The sequence below is a fragment of the Pongo abelii genome, chromosome 16, assembly GCF_028885655.2.
Source record: "Pongo abelii isolate AG06213 chromosome 16, NHGRI_mPonAbe1-v2.0_pri, whole genome shotgun sequence".
NCBI lineage: Eukaryota > Metazoa > Chordata > Mammalia > Primates > Hominidae > Pongo > Pongo abelii.
In genome coordinates, this window is record NC_072001.2 from 104,589,324 (window position 1) to 104,608,919 (window position 19,596).

Here is a 19,596-nt window from a genome sequence, read left to right on the forward strand (position 1 = left end):
TCCATTGCCCGTACAGCTTGAATGGCTGACGATACTTAATATACCTAATCCGAATTTGGATTTCTAGCCCAGTCTTCCCTCTGACCTACAGGTACGTATCTCCGCCTGGACTTGTTCAAGTATCTGTGATTTAACCCACCCAAATCCAAGCTCCTGATCTTATCTCCAGCATCTTCCCCCCCTGCAATGTTCCAGATCTAGGAAACTGGACTCCACTCTTCTACTGTGTAGGACGAAAACTCTGAAGTCATCCATGCCTCCTCTCTCCTCTCACAGCCCACATCGGATCCATCTACAAATCTCTCGACCCTGCTTTCAGAATTTGACTGCTTCATATACTCCACTGATGCCGCCCCATCGGAGTCACCTTTACCTGATATTGCAATGACCTTCTAACTGGCTTCCCTGCCTTTGTTCCTCTCCCACCCTCACTTCCATCTATTCTGACCAGCTGTCAGCCTATTAACACAGAAGTTCAGATCACCTCTCTCCTCTGCCTAAAATCCTTCAGCGGCTTCCAACCAAGTCCCTGTGGGGGCTGACGAAGCCCAGTGCGATCTGGTCCCCATGTTCTCAATGCCTGGCCCTGTCCTATTCTGCTCCTCTTCCTGCTGCCCCCTGCAGCCTCAGGGGCCTCTCTGCTGTGCCTGGAACACACCAGGCACACTCCTGCCTGGGGGCCTTAGCATCCCCCGGAACACACCAGGCACACCCCTGCCCGGGGGCCTTAGCATCCCCCGGAACACACCAGGCACACCCCTGCCCGGGGGCCTTAGCATCCCCCGGAACACACCAGGCACACTCCTGCCCGGGGGCCTCAGCATCCCCTGGAACACACCAGGCACACTCCTGCCCGGGGGCCTCAGCATCCCCTGGAACACACCAGGCACACCCCTGCCCGGGGGCCTCAGCATCCCCTGGAACACACCAGGCACACCCCTGCCCGGGGGCCTCAGCATCCCCTGGAACACACCAGGCACACTCCTGCCCGGGGGCCTCAGCATCCCCTGGAACACACCAGGCACACTCCTGCCCGGGGGCCTCAGCATCCCCTGGAACACACCAGGCACACTCCTGCCCGGGGGCCTTAGCATCCCCTGGAACACACCAGGCACACCCCTGCCCGGGGGCCTCAGCATCCCCTGAATGCTTTGCTTGGAATGCCCTTTTCCCAGATGTCTGCAGAGCTCACCCCCTCATCTTCTTTGAGCTTTACTCAAGTGTCCCTTCCCTGAGGCCTTCCCGGGACACCCTGAAATGCCATTGTCACCCTGCCCTGCTTCATTTTTCTCCTTAGAGCTTCTCATCATCTAACGGACAACAGCTTCCTGCCTGGTAATCTTGTTTCACGGACTCCTCTGCCTTCTAGAATATAAGCTTAGCATCTGTTTTGTTCACTGGTGCATCCCCAGTGCTTAGAACTTGGTAAATGCTCAGTAAGTATCTGTTGAGTGAAGGCTGCGTTCTTGGAGGGGAGTATTCTTCTTTGAATAAACTGATGAGTTCCACTCCCTAATGTTTTATTTAAGACTTCTGTATCCCTGTTCAAATTTGCCTATAGTAATTTTTTTTGTCATATTGATCAATTTCTCTTCACTCTTATTTCCCTCTAGTGATCTGGAAGGTTGGCATCCTGTTTTAAATCTTGCTTATCTCTCTATTATAAGAAGATATTTGAGTTTATATGTCTCCATCAGCGCTAAGAGTAAGACATAATCCATCACCCCTCCCACTAAATGTAGAATGAGAATCTCGGCAAGTTTTTATTCCTCCCCATTCTCATCCCCTGCCTTTATGTTTCTGTAGGAGCATGAGGTGGGAGAGTGGGTAGGACATCCAGCACAGGCATTCAGATAAGACCCCTCCATGAGGCCAGGTCTGAGCTGTGGTTATGGGAAGCCCCAGGGACAGCTGTCCCCAAGGAGGGAGCAGCGCGTACAAAGGCCCCATGGAGGTAAGACCAGGCATGTTAGGGGAACGGAAGGGAGGTCAGTGATGAGGCGCAGGAAATGATTCATGGTAGAGAGGTGCTGGCAGGATGTGCAGGTTGGGCTAAGAGATTTGGGTTTTGCTCTAAGAGCTGTGGGAGGTCATGAAAATTAGCAGGGGTGCATCATTGTCTGAATTATATTTTAAAAGGATCGTTGGATGCTGGGTGGAGAGTGGCTCTAGCCAGCAGGGGTTGAGGCAGGGGGGCAGTGGAATGAGGAGGTAAGAGACGACAGGGGACTGAACTGAGGCAGTGGGCAGACTGAGATATATACTGGAGGCAGATGATGAAGGAGACAAAGAAGAATTAAAGGTTCACTCCTGGGACTTGGCCAAGCAATGGAGTGCAAGGTGAAGTTATTTTTTTTGGAGACGGAGTCTTGCTCTGTCTCCCAGGCTGGAGTGCAGTGGTGCAATCTCAGCTCACTGCAAGCTCCGCCTCCCGGGTTCACACCATTCTCCTCCCTCAGCCTCCCGAGTAGCTGGGACTACAGGTGCCTGCCACCATGCCTGGCTAACTTTTTGTATTTTTAGTAGAGATGGGGTTTCACCGTGTTAGCCAGGATGGTCTCGATCTCCTGACCTTGTGATCCACCCGCCTCGGCCTCCCAAAGTGCTGGATTTACAGGCATGAGCCACCATGCCCCGCCCAAAGCTATTTACATTAATGTGGAAAGCAGGAAAGAGGCAGTTTGGGAGTTCTGTCTAAAGGTGCACAAACTCAGAGCCAGTTAGACCCATGTCCAGAAGCAGGAGGCTGCTGCAGAGCAGGTCTGGGTGCACGAGGGCAGGGAGAGGCGGCTTTGGGCACCACCAGCAGGTACAAGGTGCTCAGTGTCACGGGGCTGGGTGAGATCCCTGGATGGGAACAAAGAACAGAGGACCCAGGGGCATGTGCAGGGGTGTGTGCAAGGGGCAGCCTGTGAGGTGGAGAGGGTCCCCCAGGTGTGGCATCACTGCAGCTGTGCAAGAGGGCACTTCTAGAGCGGGTGAGCTGCCAACGTCGCTGTGTGTCGGGCCCTGCTCTCGGTATCCAGCCTGTCTTACCTGATTTCATCCCACCGCAACCCAGTAACTTGGGTACTATCCCCATTTTCTAGATAAGAAAACCAAGGCCTAGAAAGGCTAAGTGACTTGCCAAGGTCACAGGTATATGTAAGAGTTAGAGCCAGCATCTACCCCCAGGTAGAAGGGCTCCTGAGCCCACAGTCTTAACCACTGCACCCTGTGGTCCCCAGAGACGGTGCTTAGTTTGTTAGAACCATAGACCCTGGCTTTAACAACCTGGGGAGGACAGAGATGGGACCATAGGCTTGGGCAGTGTGGAAACGGTGGGGGACCCTGACAAGTCCCGGTTTTTTGTGCAGTGGATGGGAGTGGGCTGGGAGTGAGCCAGTGACGGCCATGGCAGGCAGCTTGTTCTGCCAGCTTTGCCATAAAGGGGAGCAGAGAAGTGGGTGGTGGCAGGAGGGGATGTGGACTCAGGGGAGAGGCATCAGTGCACGCATGTTGGCCTAACAGGAAGGGGAAAGAGAAGAATGCATGAGGTGCATGAGAAAGGCTGCTTGCAGCGGCACAGTTCCACGGGGGATTGACTGTCCCCTCGAAGCTGCCCTGGGACATGGGTGGGGCTCGTTGTATTCGGCTCATGACACAGAGTAAAGATCACAGGCCTAGAGTGATAAATGGTGTGCCCGGTTTCCACGGCTATGCCATGAGGACACAAGAGCAGTAGCCCCAGCCTCCACGTGCTCTCCTGCATACAGCACCAGCCTCCCAGGCAAGCAGGCCATGCAGGCTGGCATGAGAACTCTGCCTTGTGCCACGAAGCAGTGAATGCTTGAGGATGCAGCTGGCACGAGGAGTCGACCTTTTAACACTAGGCCAATACACTTTGGGGCTTTTAAAAGAAAGAATTTAGGAGCTTCCACTTTTAAAATGTGTAAATTTCAGTCATTTAAAATTTTACATTTTTGTATTTTTAGGATTTGTTATAACACTTGTTTTTTTTTTTGAGATGGAGTCTCGCTCTGTCACCCAGGCTGGAGTGCAGTGGTGCGATCTTGGCTCACTGTAAGCTCCGCCTCCCGGGTTCACGCCATTCTCCTGCCTCAGCCTCCCTAAGAGCTGGGACTACAGGTGCCGCCACCACGCCTGGCTAATTTTTTTTTTTTTTGGATTTTTAGTAGATATGGGGTTTCACCGTATTAGCCAGGATGGTCTCGATCTCCTGACCTCGTGATCCACCTGCCTCGGCCTCCCAAAGTGCTGGGATTACAGGCGTGAGCCACCGTGCCCGGCCAACGCTTTCTTAAAATAGTTATTTACTATTTTAAAACCAGAAAGAATACAACTGGGGGAGGTCCCAGATCCCTGTAGATGACTTGATGACTTAAAGTCAATTTTCCGCATAAGGCAAGTCAACACTCTTCTTTTCTCCTAAAACTGTGCTATTCCAAATGGAATGGTTTTCTTAATTTTGCTTTTGGATTGTTGATGGAGAACTGGAAAAGAACCAGGGCAGGGGAATGTTCTCATGCACTCCTAGGGTGACCAAGAAGCAGACTGCATCTTCACAGAAAAGGGCACAGGGAATGACAGAACAGTGAAAGCAAACCTTGAGGAAACTCGCCCATAGAAAAGCAAAATCCCAGCACATTCTGTAAATGTTACTATGCATTCGACCCAGAGAACAAAGACAGGTGTTTATAGACCTTTGTGGGTAACTGCAAAATAAGATGTGCTGATTATTCCAGTTTTCTTTCCTGGTTGTAACCCCATTACCTAGATCACAGTTTGGTACTTAATAAAGATTGGTTAAATAAATGATTGATCATTAAGTAAAAGGGATTTAAAAGGGTACAAGAATTACCAGAGAAATAAACAATCCAAAAGAAAAATTAAGAAAACCATACCATTTGCAATAGCATAAAAATAATAAAATACTTAGGAACAACTTCCACCAAGGAGGCGAAAGACATATACTCAACACTACAAAAAACACTGCTAAACAAAATTAAAGAAGAGCTAATAAACAGAAAAATATCCCACGTTTATGGACTGGAAGACTTAATATTGTTAATGTGGAAATATTCCCCAAAATGATCTACATATCCAATCTCTATCAAAATTCCAACTACCTTTTAAAAAAGAAATGTACAAGCTTATCTTAAAATTCATACGGAATTACATGGGACCCAAAATAGCCAAAACAATCTTGAGAAAGAACCACCAAGTTGGAGGACTCGCACTTTCTGATTTCAAAACTTACTACAAAGCTACAGTGATCAAAACAATACGGTACTGACTCCATGATAGATATATAGACCAACGGAACAGAATCGAGAGTGCGGAAACGAACCTCTCTTCTGTGGTCACAGTTGATTTGCAACAGGAGTCTCAAGATCACCTAACGGGTAAAGAATGTATTTTTCAACAAGTGGTGCTGGAATAAGTGGGTACAAAAGAATGAGTTTGGACCCCTACTTCACACCATATACAAAAATAATTCAAAATGGATCAAAGACCTACATGTAAGAGCTATAACACTCTTAAAAGGAAACACAGGAGTAAATCTCTGTGACCTTGGGTTAGGCAATGGTTTCTCAGGTGTGACACCAAGAGCACAAGCAACAGAAGAAAAAATTAACTGAATTTCATCAAAATTTAAAACTTTTGTGCATCAAGGTGCACCATCATGCAATTGAGGAACCACAGATACCACTTCATACCTACTAGAACGCTTATAATTTTTTAAAAAGCAGAGAATATTAAGTGTTAACGAGAATGTGAAGGAGCTGGACCTCTCATACGTTGCTGGCAGGAATGTAAAAGGGTGCAGCCAACGTGGAAGACAGTTTGGCTGTTCCTCAAAACGTTCAACATAGAGTTACCATATGACCTGACAATTCCAATCTTAGATATACACCCACGAGAAACAAAAACATAGGTCCACAAAAAAACTTGTACGTGAATCCTCATAGCCATACTATTTGTAACAGCTAAAGGTAGAAACAACCCAACATCCATAACAGGTGAATGAATAAACAGGATGTCATCAATCTGACAATGGAATACTGTTCAGCCATAAAAGTCAATCCAACAATGGATTGTTCAGCCATAAGAGTAGTGAAGTTTTGATGCATACTACAATATGGAAAAACTCTGAAAACATCATGCTAAGTGAAAGAAGCCAGACACAAAAGGCCAGGTGTTGTGTTATTTCATTTATATGAAATGTCCAGGAGAGGCAAATCCAAAGAAACGGTAAGTGGATTAGAGGTTGCCAGGAGCTGGGAGGGGAGGAGGGAATGGGGAGCGGCTGCTTCATGCGTATGGGGTTTCTTTTTGTGGGGATGAAAACATTCTGGAATTAGATAGTGGTGACAGTTACACAACACTGTGAATGGACTAAAAGCCACTGAAACGTACACTTAAAAATAATTAAAATGGTCAATTTTCTGTTATGGAAATTCTACCTCTACAAAACAAAACAAAGAATTATCAGAGACTCCGTAGTTAAATAAGGCCCAGAGGTAAAAAGAGGGTTGAGATACAAAAGCTGTCATGAGATTCCCAAGAGCCACTGACCTTGCTTCTCTGGGTTGCGGACCTGGGATGGCAGGTCTTGGATTTCCAAGGTCCACTGCCCTTCAGCCTTTTCTCCCCAGCAGTGGACAGTCATGAATTCCCAGTTTGTAAACCCTTCATTGGAAAGATCCAGCAACCTGCAATTGGAGACGTGGTGTCAGAAAATGAAGGTGCTGGCACTGAGCGGCTGGGTGGGGGGACTGGCCAGGGAGAGCTCTCAGGGGACTGTAGGATCTGGCTGGACCCCCAGGGTAGCAGGGGTCTGGCCCCAGCCAACCTGAGGGCAAAGGGCACAGTGAGATGGGACTGTCTTTAAGCTCTTACACAGACTATCTCCTCCATCACCTCCTTGAACCTCCCTAACATTCTGAGAGGAAGGCAGGCAGGCAGGTTTCATATAACCCGGTGAAAGATGTTTACAAGCTCACCAACAAACGCCCCCAGTCCCGACAATTTCCTGCAGAAGGTGGTTGGCTCCTTCCCACCCAGAAACAATCTTACAGAGCCCATAACTCCAGTGCCTGGATGCATGAGAGCAGACAGGGGCGGGGGCCCCCCTGGGTACCTTCACTGAAGCCTAGAGAGTGCTCACTAAGGACGCCCTTTGAAAGTGCTTGTTTGTGGAAGAATGAAACTTCCATGTTTGACTTCCAGCCAGCTGTGTGCACTGTTCTCTGGAAGACACTAATAAAGAAAGAGGAGCAGCTACTCAAGCTTGTGGGGAAAGTTCTGTCCCTTCACCTCCAGGGCTGATCCAGTCTCAACAGGGGCATTTAGGGGAGATGATGATGGCAGGGTTGGTTGCTTTTCAGTGGGAATGGGAGGGACCCGTGGAGAGCCGGGAGGAGGAGACGGCTCCCGCACCCCCAGCAGTCCTCTCCTTGCAAGTCCTGATGAGCCTCCCCTTGCCCTTCCCAACTCGAAGGCCTTTCCCAACTGTACCCTTGAGCCCCTGGGCCTTCTGCCTCACACTCGGTTTAGGCAGAAACAGGAAACAACTAATCAACATCCAATCTCTTCCTGCACCCAGTGCCATCCTCAGAAGTGGCTCTTTCCGTAATGGAATCAAGTCTAGGTTTTTCCCTCTTATTCTTTCTTCATAGTCTAATTTTCTATCTCGATTTTGGAATAAACATTTTTTTTTAACATAGGCATCTTTATTGCTCATCAGAAATTGAAATACATAAGTTCTGAATGATGTAAGATTCAATTTCCAATCTGGGGGTTCTCTGAACACTCAGTGTAGGAAAATGTTTATCTAGGGAACATTCTTTGCAATGGAGAAGAGTGAGAGGGAAGCATCCTGTGCTTTCTTCTAAGAAATGGCAAAGGTCAAGGCTGATTTGCACACTCAATGCCAAGCTGAACCCAACACACTGGGGACAGAACAAGGACAAACTGTCTTTTAAGGGCTGAGGTGCTGAGGCACATCAATGGCTTCTTAGTGAAGAAACTGGCAACCTGATAAAGCTGCCAAATTAAGTAAGATGTGCAGTAGGATAGGAGGTCATTGATCCTAAAACAAAATTCTTGATATAATCACAAAATCTGCCTTGGAAAAAAACCAAAGTCCCAAGACTCAGATGACAGCTGGAGTAGCCTCAGGGTAGTTTTTTTTTGTTTTTTGTTTTTGAGACAGACTCTTTTTCTGTCACCCAGGCTGGAGTGCAGAGGCATGACCTCAGCTCACTGCAACCTCCGCCTCCCGGCTTCAGGTGATTCTCTTGCCTCAGCCTCCCAAGTAGCTGGGATCACAGGCGCGTGCCACCACGCCCAGCTAATTTTTGTATTTTTAGTAGAGACAAGGTTTCACCATGTTGGCCAGGTTGGTCTCGAACTCCTGACCTCAGGTGATCCACCCACCTTGGCCCCTCAGAGTGCTGGGATTACAGGTGTGAGCCACCCTTCCTGGGCTAGGGTAGTTTTTAAAAATGCTTGATGGCACAAGGACAGCACTACCCAGCCAAGGGGTGGCTCCCAATAGGCCTGGCAGGACCTGCCCTCTATTATCCCAAGGGCGCAACACCGGGCAGCAGCAGGAGGAGGAAAGTTTCCAGGGAAGGGAAACAGGGCCTTAGGGGAGCAGGAGAGGGGAGGCTGGGGCACCAGAAGGTTCTTGTGGGTCAGGTAGCTGGACGTAAGCAGGACATGTAGGGCAACCAGGCCCCTGCGCCAGGGATGATGCCAAACATTTTAATCTACATATATTATCACACTCAAGTCTTGTAACAGTCCTAATGTTTACAGATAAGTGAAGTGACATTTTCAGAGATGAGGAATAAAGAGAGGCAAAGTGACTGGCTCCTGGGAGCCCAGCCAGGAGTGGAAGAGCAGGGTACGGGCCGACTCTCCAGGGTCACTGCCACCCGCCTGCCTGCTACCTGCTGCCCCAGCCTCTAAGCCTCACCATAGGCTCTCGGTCACCTGGGCCTGCACCCAGCTCTGGCTCTGAGTCAGGGGTCACAAACCTGGGTGCCCCTAGGTGTGCAGCTGGAGTGAATGGAGAGCCCGTTGCTGGCCTCAGGGCTGCCAGCACGGAAAACATGGAGCACATGGACACACACTCGCCCACCTGCTCAGCTCCGGCCCAGTGCACACAGGAACATGGGGCTGGTGTCAGACAGCTTCCAACTTTCCAAGAAATGACAGAAATGAGGACTTTTAAAATCTTTAAGAGTTAGAAAAATAAAATAAAAAACACCACGGGGAGCAACATAGCATCAAAGGCTACAGCTTGTCCGCTGACACCGGAACTGCTCATGCCCGTGTAGCTTCCCACAGGCAGAGGCACAGCACGGCCTGGCCTCCCGGCAGGAGGGAGAGATGCCCCTGTGGCACTTGTGCTATGAAAGTAGAATGTGGGATGGGCTGAGCTTGGTGCCAGTGTCTGCCTCAGGGTTGATTCCAGGCACCGAGGACAAAGCTGGACCTTTGGTCCAAAGGTGGCCACCGCCTGCTGCCACAGCTCCAGCCTGCCTACTGCAGAGAGACCAGGCTGCCGGGCAGTGCTGTGGGGGCACAGCACAGGCCCCAATCCTCTGGACAATGGCCCTGTCTGCCTTGCATTGCTGCTGAGTCAATTAGCCTGTCTCATACAAAGTGGCGGGGAGGGGAAGGGTTAAGCAAAGGACAACCCCCAACTTCTGCCTGGTTCCATCTGAGAGCCCGTTTCTGAATCTCTACAGCTCCCTATAGTCCACACAAGGGCCACAGCCTCAGGCAGGTCACCAAAGGAGTCAAGTGGGCCCAGAGTGGGTACGTGGGGATGGGGACCACACCCCAGTAGACAGAGCAGGCCTGGTCCTGGGGGGCTTCCTGCAGGCGATGCGGGCACAGTGCCAGTTCTAGTTTTTGAGAGAAGCTGGAAATGCTGATTTGTCCATGAAATCTCTTTTCTCTCTCTACCTCTTAGCTGGAAAGAGACAGAAGGTACCAGAACACCCTGGCCCCTCTTAAGTTCCTATAAACACCTTCATTCTAATTACCTGTAAGTCATATATTTGCATCAATGTATTTCCCCTTGTTTCTAAGTTTGTTAAAGAAATGACTCCATAGCCTCCCAAAAACCATGTACAAAGCTTTGGAATTCCTAGCCCCTGAGTGCAAGAGAAGTTGGCAGAGAGCAGCCTGGGAGCACCTTCCCCGCACACCACCCGAGCCTGTCTGTATTCCAGGGACAGGCCCCTGCAGGGCAGCCCACAACTGGGTGGGAGAGCTGGCGGGGGGATAAACAATGCTCTCTGTGGTACACATGCTCGATTCAAAGGCCAATTGAATAGGATTAAAATGACCTTCAATGCACTTCTAAGCAATGAAGGCATAGCCAGAATTCCACAAATCCCTCCGCTAAACAACAAAACAAAACGAAACAACAACTCTTTTGTCACTTCTCTCTGAAACGGAAAGTTTTACAGGACCTTTTGGAAGGCAAGGTTTCAGGGAGCAACTTTTAAGGTTTTTGGGGCCTACATGCAAAGGGTCTCCAAGAGAAAGGAAGCTGCCAGCAGAACCAGTGGGAGCCCCCAATGCCAGAGGGCCTTGCAGAGACACTGTGGGCCCAAGACTGGACAGAAGCTCTTGTGCAGTGTCAATCTCAGTGAGCCCTAGCCCCCATCCCCACGCCTGCCTCGCCTTACCTCTTTGCCAAAAGTTGAGACTTGGTTCCCGAGGGAGAAATCAGGTAGATCTGGAGGTCTCCTCGGCGTGGGTGCGAGATGGAGATGCGAACCACCACATGCTCCAAGTAGACCACCCGCTGGTCCGAGTGCTCCGCGCAGGCGCTGGTCAGGGCCGTAGTCCGCAGCACCTGCACTAAGGGGATGCTCCTGGGGGAGGAGGGAGGGCTCAGCACTCGGCACCGGAATCACGAAGTCTCACCCACACAGCCAGGAGCTCCAGCGCCTGTCCACTCTGTCCCCGCTGCAGCCTCAGGGCCCTGGGGGCCCCAGGGAGTCGCAGCAGCCTCTGAATGCCTCACGCGGTGCTCCACTGTGAACTTTATCACCTGTCCTGAAGACGTTTATGCCTCTGGAATTTGCTTACAGAGATTTAAAAGACGGTTCGGCTGGGCACTGTGGTTCACGCCTTTAATCCCAGCTCTTTGGGAGGCCGAGGCACCGCCTGACACCGCTCCAGCTTGCTTACAGTGGAGAGACCAGGCTGCTGGGCAGTGCTGTGGGGTGCACAGCACAGGCCCCATTCGTCTGGACGATGGCCCTGTCTGCCTTGCATTGCTGCTGAGTCAATTACTCTGTCTTATACAAAGTGGGGGGAGGGGGAGGGCAGATCACAAGGTCAGGAGTTTGAGACCAGCCTGGCCAATATGTTGAAACCCTGTCTACTAAAAATACAAAAATTAGCTGGGTATGGTGGCAGGTGTCTGTAATCCCAGCTACTCGGGAGGCTGAGGCAGGAGAATCGCTTGAACCCAGGAGGCGGAGGTTGCAGTGAGCCGAGATCGTACCACTGCACTCCAGCCTGGGAGTGCAGACTCCATCTCAAAAATAAAATAAAATAAAAGATGAGTTCTTGGGCAGACTCGGGTGAATGTCCCCAGGGATGGGCTCCCTTTGGTGACCAGAAGGTGACTTCTCCTCGGTGGCATTTGGCCAGCTCATTTCTCAGTTGCCCTAGTACGACCTCTATGGACAGGTACACTAAAAGGCCAGACCTCACCATACTGCAATATGTGCATGTAAGAAACCTGTCCTTGGACCCCCTAAATATATAAAAATAATTAAATGTTTTAACAAACAAACAAATAAAAAATCCCACTACTTTGTTTCAAAGACTAGCATTGAAAATAGAAGTCACAATGCCAAATAACAGCAATCAGCAAACATTTCCCAAGCTGACTGTGCACTGAGCATAAGGCACTGGCCTGAGAATTTCCAAGGATTAACCCATTTAATCCAGAGGGAAATTAAGGACTGCACCCAAGGTGCAGCTAATGGGGGGAAGAGCTGGGAGTTGGGGCCCCACAGCCCACGCCTCCGCCTCCAGGCCTCGCTGCCTCCACCTCCAGGCCTCGCTGCCTCCACCTCCAGGCCTCGCTGCCTCCACCTCCAGGCCTCGCTGCCTCCACCTCCAGGCCTCGCTGCCTCCACCTCCAGGCCTCGCTGCCTCAAATGGAAGCTCGTGTGGACCCACAGTCGAGGACACAGCTCGGAGTTCGGAGGCTGCCCTCTCATGCTGATCGAGGGTGCCAAGCTTGTGTGCTCCCAACTCTCCTGCAGGAAGCCGGGGTCCCCTCACTTTCCTGCCCTGTAATGGAAATGGACGATGGTCCCCTTTACAAACTCAGGGCAGCTTTACCATATGGGATGGAGTCTGAGGATAAAAACAAAGTCTCAATCATTCAAGACTCCTTTCTACTAGAATTTTCTGACATACTCCCCAGACCAAGCAGATACAAAATCTGTACCCCAAGGCTGCTCCTGTGTCCAGGCTGGACCATCCCACCGATTCCAGGCCACTAGGGTTCACGCCTCCTTGAACTCAGCCCTGCACCCACCCCAGTGATCTGCAGCTGAAGAAATATGGCATTCTGTGGTCCAGACCCACTGCCGCCCAGCAGCACATTAATAATTCCCCACCACACGACCGGCACTCGGCTTATTACGGGGAGCGCTTTTCCCATTATGCCTGGACTCTCCTCCCGGGAGGCGCGAGGCGTTCTGCTCAGAGCCTCTCAGGAGTTACACTGCTTGGCTCTACTGGGTCTGAGTCATAAAAAACAATCAAAACAGTTAGAAACAGTGACGTAATTCCCTCGGAGACTCTGTAAATATTTGAAAACATGCTTTGCATGCACCATAAATTGATTTAGAGATGCTGACTTCCTTCATTGCCTTCTCCCAAGCCGTACTGCCAGTGTTTACTGGTCAGCAGCCCCCGCTGCGGTCGATGCTGAACACAACAGAAGGCTCTGGAGAGTTCCAGGTCCTGCAGGGCCCATGTGTATCTCCAGGTGAGTGTCCCCCCTCCCCCACCTTCACCCCACACTAAGAATGCAAGGTGGGTGCGTTGGGGAGAAGCAAGGTGTGGAGGCAGAGAAACACCTAGGCCGGCAGACTTACTCAGTGCTCCCCTGGGGCTTCAAAACGTAGCTCCCCGTCAACCCCAAGAACCAGGAATAACCCTACACTCTCATACTTCAACACCTTTCCAGTGCTGAATAGCAAGATCACGGGAAAACAGACACAAAAGCCTTAACCAAGTTGAAGACACGGTCCCCACACTCTAACCAATCGCTCATTGGCAGGGGAAGTGATCAATCTGCTCTAGAAATAGACCTGGAATCCTTGTGAAGAAGCTTTAATCCCATTGATAAAGCACAGGGATGAGAGAACAGGAGCGGGGTAATTACAAGTGAAAGACAACCAAGCCCCACCCCTCACCTGCCCTGCCACTCCGAGCCCCACCCACAGAGCGAACACGTAGAAAAAAAAAGTCATTTCAGAGAATGAAAGTCTCTTGCATCTGACTTTTTTATTCCTGCTAAGGGACTCCAGCCACTGCATAAAGAAGGCTGGCTTGGGTGCGATCCTCCACCAGCCCCACTGCTGCCTGCAGGGAGGCTGGCTGGGGGCGTGAGCACCCAGCTCCTGCAGGAGTTAACGGCCTCACTTGGTTTGGTTTTCAAAGCCAAGCCCTTACCTTCACCTGGGGGCTAGGAGCCCAGTGGCCTCCTGGAACAAGGCTAACTGTAACAATTAGTTTTTATGTGAAATCTCTTAACTGCTAAATCACTCAGTTACAGGCCACCAGGACTCCTCATTCCTGTAAGTTCTGGGGCAGCGCGTGAGCCCAGGACAGCTATTACAGGAGGGCACGCTGCCACCTTCCTGACATGCAGTTGTCTCCCCACACATTTTATTTCTGTGGTTGCTACTGAAACCATTAACCTCACATCCCCAATTAGAGTGCTTTTATTAAGAAGAGAAATAAAAGAGGAGGCTTCAAAATGTTTCATGATCGTTGTGCTCGAATTTTTCTGTATTTCAGGTAGAAACTCCAGGAAGAAAATAAGGAAGCCACCTATCAAAAGTCATCACTTCAAAAAATTAACTCCAAGACAGAAAGTAGAACAGTCAATGAAAAAAATAGAAGTGGTTCTCCACTCTACAGTTATTTCTAAGGTAACACTGAAAATGCAAGTCGACTGCCAAGTAATTTATTTTTCAAGTTAAACAATGTGCAGAGATTATCACTGTCACATGAATACAGCTACATTGTACTTTAATGATGAAAATTGATTTAGAAAGATCTTAAAGTCCCCAGAATAACTGAAAAGTGTCTTCTGCTATTAACTTCTGAAATTGGGGTCTATGTACATAAAGCCATCTTCCTGGGACCCTAAGGGATTCCAAGGAGTTAACTGATCCTGCAGGACCTGCCTGGAGACCGAGCGTTGTTAAAGCCTGGGAGATGGCCAGACTTGGAAAAGATCTCTAATGACAGCAAATGCCACGTGCCACGAAGCCACATTTCAACGTTAATTACTCTGGTACTTCAGATGTTCTCCATTCATCCTAAATGCTCTCCAACTGCTTCCTTCTCCTGAGGAGGTGAAGGCTCACCGACAGCAGCCACCCTGCTGACTTCCTAGGAACTCCAGACCACAGATATGTTGGCCTCCTCCTATTATTTTTCCAATGCATAATACTATCTAATAGCAAAAATAAATATTTTCAAGTAACCAAGTGGCAGGGGAAGCAGGAAGGCGGGCCACAGGCTGAAACCCTCCGCCTCCAGCTCTCCACTTTTCCTGTTCTACCTGGGAAGCTACTCCATGTCAGTATTTCTCACTCCCTCCTTGAAGCCCTCTCCCCAGCTTGGCTTCCTGGACCAACCCGGATCCTTGCACAAAGCACTTGCTTTGCTCCTCACTGAGCCCATGACTGTTCTAGGGCCAGGTTGAGAGACTCTCCAGAATCAGGAGCCAGCAGCATCCTGCCAGCTGCTGCGCTGGCACCTGGCTTGGGGAGGAGAGGCTAAAGAACTGAGGCCCATTACAGCAGAAGGTCATCCAGGAAACCCTTTCACAGACCCGCTAATGGGAGTGAGTGGAGTGGCAAGAGTTAATTGGGACAGACTTGCTAAATTAAGCAATGGGAAAGCCAGCAGGTCTGTCGGAGGGCACAGAGCACCTGTGTGAAGGTGGCAAGAGGCTTCTAGGTCACTTCTCAGAGCTGTGTTCCAGGATGCGTGCTCTCAACAAGATGGCCTTTAGGCTCTGAGGTTAGCTGCTTCATTCATCTGTGTGCATCCTTATTAATATGAGTTCAGACTGAGAATTTTCCTCACATGAAATTGCATTTTTTTTTTTTTTGAGATGGAGTCTCACTCTGTCCCCAGGCTGGAGTGCAGTGGCGCAATCTCAGCTTACTGTAACCTCTGCCTCCTGGGTTCAAGCAATTCTCCTGCCTCAGACTCCTGAGTAGCTGGGACTACAGGCATGTGCCACCACGCCCGGCCAATTCTTGTATTTTTAGTAGAGACGGGGTTTCCCTGTGTTGGCCAGGCTGGTCTCAAACTCCTGACCTTAGAAGATCCACCTGCCTCGGCCTCCCAAACTGTTGAGATTACAGGCGTGAGCCACCGTGCCCAGCCAAAATTACTTTTGATGATCAAACCATAGCACATCACTTAGGTGAGAAATAAAATTTAACAAAAAAAAAAGCGAATCCAGTACATTAACTTACACGATGCTGTCCACAATTAATTGGGTCATAAGGGGCTTTAATATGTAATGCTTAAATTTACAGCACGCTTTTTCTTCTATGTTAAATCAGGGGACTGAATTAGCTGGCTTTAAAGATGCCTTCCAATTCCAACAGTCTACAATTCAACCCGAAGGGGAGTAAAAGAGAAAATAAAATATACAGTCAATCCTCATTATTCACATACGCTGTATTTGCATATTCACCTACAGCTGACATTTATTTGTATCCCCCAAACTAACACTTGTGGCACTTTGGTGTCATGTGCAGATGTGCGCAGAGTGGCAACATAATGAGTCCCCCAGTGAGCACACTCCCAGCTGAGGCCAAACAAGGCAACACTGCCTGTTGGTGCAGCTCTCATGCCGTAAATAAGTGTCCGTTTCTGGCCAGGTGCGGTGGTTCACGGCTGCAATCCCAGCACTTTGAGAGGCTGAGGTGGGCAGATCACTTGAGGTCAGGAGTTTGAGACCAGCCTGGCCAACATGGTGAAAGCCCGTCTCTACTAAAAATACAAAATTAGCCGGGTGTGGTGGCGTGTGCCTGTAATCCCAGCTACTCACGAGGCTGAGGCAAGACCATTGCTTGAACCTGGGAGGCGGAGCTTGCAGTGAGCCGGGATCACGCCACTGCACTCCAGCCTGGGTAACAGAGTGAGACTCCATCTCAAATAAAAACAAGTGTCTGTTTCACAGTGTATTTTTCACATTTTTGTGCTGTTTTTTGTTTTTTAGAGGCAGGGTCTCACTCTGTCACCCAGGCTGGAGTGCAGTGGTGCAATCCAAGCTCACTGGAGCCTTGAACTCCTGGGCTCAAGCGATCCTCCCACCTCAGCCTCCCAAGTAGCTAGGACTACAGGTGCAAACCACCATGCCTGGCTCTGTGCTTTCCTGTTGGTGAATTCAGTGTTTGATATGGCCCCAAGTGCAGTGCTGAAGCACTGTCTAGTGTCAAATAGCACGAGAAAGCTGAGACGTGCCTTACGGAGAAAACACATCTGTAAGACAAGCTTTGTTCCAGCAACGAGCGCTGGTGCTGTCAGCTGTGAGTCTAAAGTGAATGAATCAATAATCTATGTTAAATAAGCTGTCTTTAAACACATACACATAAAACAAGGTCTCTATTGACAGCCTGGCAAAAATGTGACCGGAGGCTCACCGGAACTTAACCCTGTATCTCTCCTAGGAATAATGCTTCAGTATTTGCTAATTCAGTGTTCGTGGTCACTTTGGAGAACAGTACCATGAATAGGGGGAATCAACTGTATTCAAATTCAAATCCTAATTTTAGAAATAAGTAGCCCTTACAATCTGGGGAAAACAAGTTTGCTTCAAAACTAAGCCAGGAAGGGAAAGGGCGGCAGGAACACCGCCAGCTGGTTAAGTTTGCTCGCAGCTACAAGGGGTAGTAGCAGGCAGGAAAAGTGTTGTGGGCCCACTGTGGTTACCCCCAGGGCGGGACTGCACAGCACCCCACAGATGTTCTGAGGACACCCAGGCATGCTCTATGTAACAACAGCCCAAGAGGAGAAACCAGCAGTAAGGGCCTCCTGTGCTACCCAGGTGTACACAGAGGGCAGATGCCCTGGAGGGAGAGGCTGGGTAAGGTGAGGAGGGGATGGGAGGGTGGCAGAAATCTGCATATTCTGAGACAGCCCAAAGAAAGGAAGGGCTTTTGGCTTCCTAAAAAGATGTCAAATCAGGCTGTGTGCTTGAGCACAGTAGGGAGCTGGGCTGACCTGTGTCTGATACGCACAGGCACTCCATCAGGCCGCTGGGCTCCTGGCCTCACCTGCTTGCCCAGCTGACCTGCCGCAGATGAGCCGCCAGCAGCTGTGCTTTTAGGCACTGGCACCTGGCCAAGGCTGGAGGAAGCTCTGGGCAGCCAGGATCAGGGCACTTTATCATCCCTGGAGGTGGCGCGCCCAGCCAGCTCCTGGCACAGAGGTCAAAGAGGTGAGGTCTTCTAACGGGTGGGCAGGTCACTCTACTTGTCTCAGTATTGCCTGAGTTCCTACCTAGGGGGGCAAGGTGGACTCTGGAGACAAGCAGCCTGCGGGAGCAGTTCAACCCGGCAGCACCCCACCTCTGGGCCTAAGTTCCTAACTCCTTTGTGCCTCCATTTCTTCCTCTATAAAATGGGGATAAAGATAGAACTCCAACCGCACATGTTTATTGGGGACTTTTTTATAAAGTGCTTAGAGCAATGCCTGGTACACAGTAAGTGCCTTTATAATCACCATCCAGTCTCTCTCATCCACAGCCATATGTCTTTATAAATAGAGTTGTTTTAAAATGACCACCATATGCAGTCTAGTTTCACGAAATTCCAGAAAAGTAGGTGATATGTGGATAATCCAGAGTTAATTCCTGAACATCTATAAAAAGATTATCTGCTCTACAGATAATTCCTGATAGTCAAAGCAACACATTGGCTTTTGGGTTTGAAGTATCTTGTGTGGGTGTGGGTGTATGACAGAGTTCATTAAAAGACAGGCCAAGCTAAACTGTAAGCTCTGTCTGGACAGTAACCTTCCAAACCAGCACAAACTAAAGATGTGCAGGTAAGTTATTGCTTCGTGTTGGTTTAAAAGACCCTGTTGGTCTTCCCAGCATTGAGGTGGGGGTCATCCATATCATGAACTGTTTCCCAGGAGCCTGGATTTTCAAAGCAGCGACAGAAGTACTGGCTAGAAAAATCAAGAGTCAAAGAGGATATTTAATAGCTGGGCCTCTATTTCATTTGTTGGAATAATACTAAGCTTAATTTTCTTTTTCATTTGAAGAAAAGATATACAATATCAACTTTATCCTTCTATTTAATACACGCAGATTTTAAAATCATTTTGCACAGGCAGATGCCACTGGTCATGATCCTATGTACCTTCGTTTAATTGACAAAGGTTCTAAACAGATGGAAACCATTTGTGCCCAGGAGTAGGTCAACGTGCCTCTGGTCTACAGTTTGACGATCACGACAGAGGCCCAGGCACAGCTGGCACTTTCGTCCAGTGCTATCCTGGAGGACTCTAGCAAGTCACTCTCTTTTGCTAACAGTAGCTGTCATTCAGTTTAAGTGATTTCCTCTCGCCTCTGCATTTAGATTTAGCATTTCCTGAAAGCCGCCTATGATGGGCCCTACCCCGTGTGGGCTCCTGGAGGGGTGGCTCAGACATCACTACCTCAGTTCTGGGGTTCAGACTGTTCTAGGGCAGGGTAAACACCAGGCAGTAAAGACTGCCCAGCACGATCCCGTGGTGCCTTGGAGCAGGGGGCCTGGCTCCTTGATTCTTACCCAGGCCCAGCCCTACCTGAGGTCCTCTCTCTCCTGATTTTCTCTACCCTTCCAGGGACTTCTTATCTTTCGGGTGGATCCAGACACAGACAGGCTCAAACCCCACAGTCCCCAGATGTGCAGTGTCCAGGTCAGAAATGCCAACGTATCACTTGGGGTCCCCTCTTGGCTAGTCCTTTTCACACCATGGATGGCCTTTTTTCAAGTGACGGAGCTGCCTCCTGAAGGGGACTGCGTCTGGTGGGTCTGGCATCGTGGCCCCAGCTCCTTCCTCTGCAGCCCTCACTGTGCTGTGCTGGTGGCCTTTCTGCACCTTTGAGCCTGAGCATGACTCGGGCAGGCAGGGGCTGTGATGCCAGCCACTGGGGCAGCGTTGGAGACAGCAGCTCAGCAGGGGGACACCATGGGTGACGGGGCACAATCTTTGCGCAGTCATTCGGGGGCACTGGATGCAATGCTAGTTTGGGAACACAGGCTGGGTGCACAGAAGGGACTTGCA

At 49.7% G+C, this 19,596-nt stretch overlaps 1 protein-coding gene across 3 annotated transcripts in view; it reads right to left on the reverse strand.

Annotated features, from left to right (window-relative positions):
* PCSK6 (proprotein convertase subtilisin/kexin type 6) overlaps positions 1-19,596 on the reverse strand; it is a 188,749-nt gene that overhangs the window by 61,190 nt on the left and 107,963 nt on the right. For all 3 annotated transcript variants that reach the window (XM_024232758.3, XM_024232759.3, XM_063716323.1), the window contains exons 12-13: positions 10,716-10,904; positions 6,580-6,716 (exon numbers count right to left, since the gene is read on the reverse strand). In XM_024232758.3, the coding sequence (XP_024088526.2) occupies positions 6,580-6,716; positions 10,716-10,904 (326 nt within the window). The remainder of the gene's footprint in view (positions 1-6,579; positions 6,717-10,715; positions 10,905-19,596) is intronic.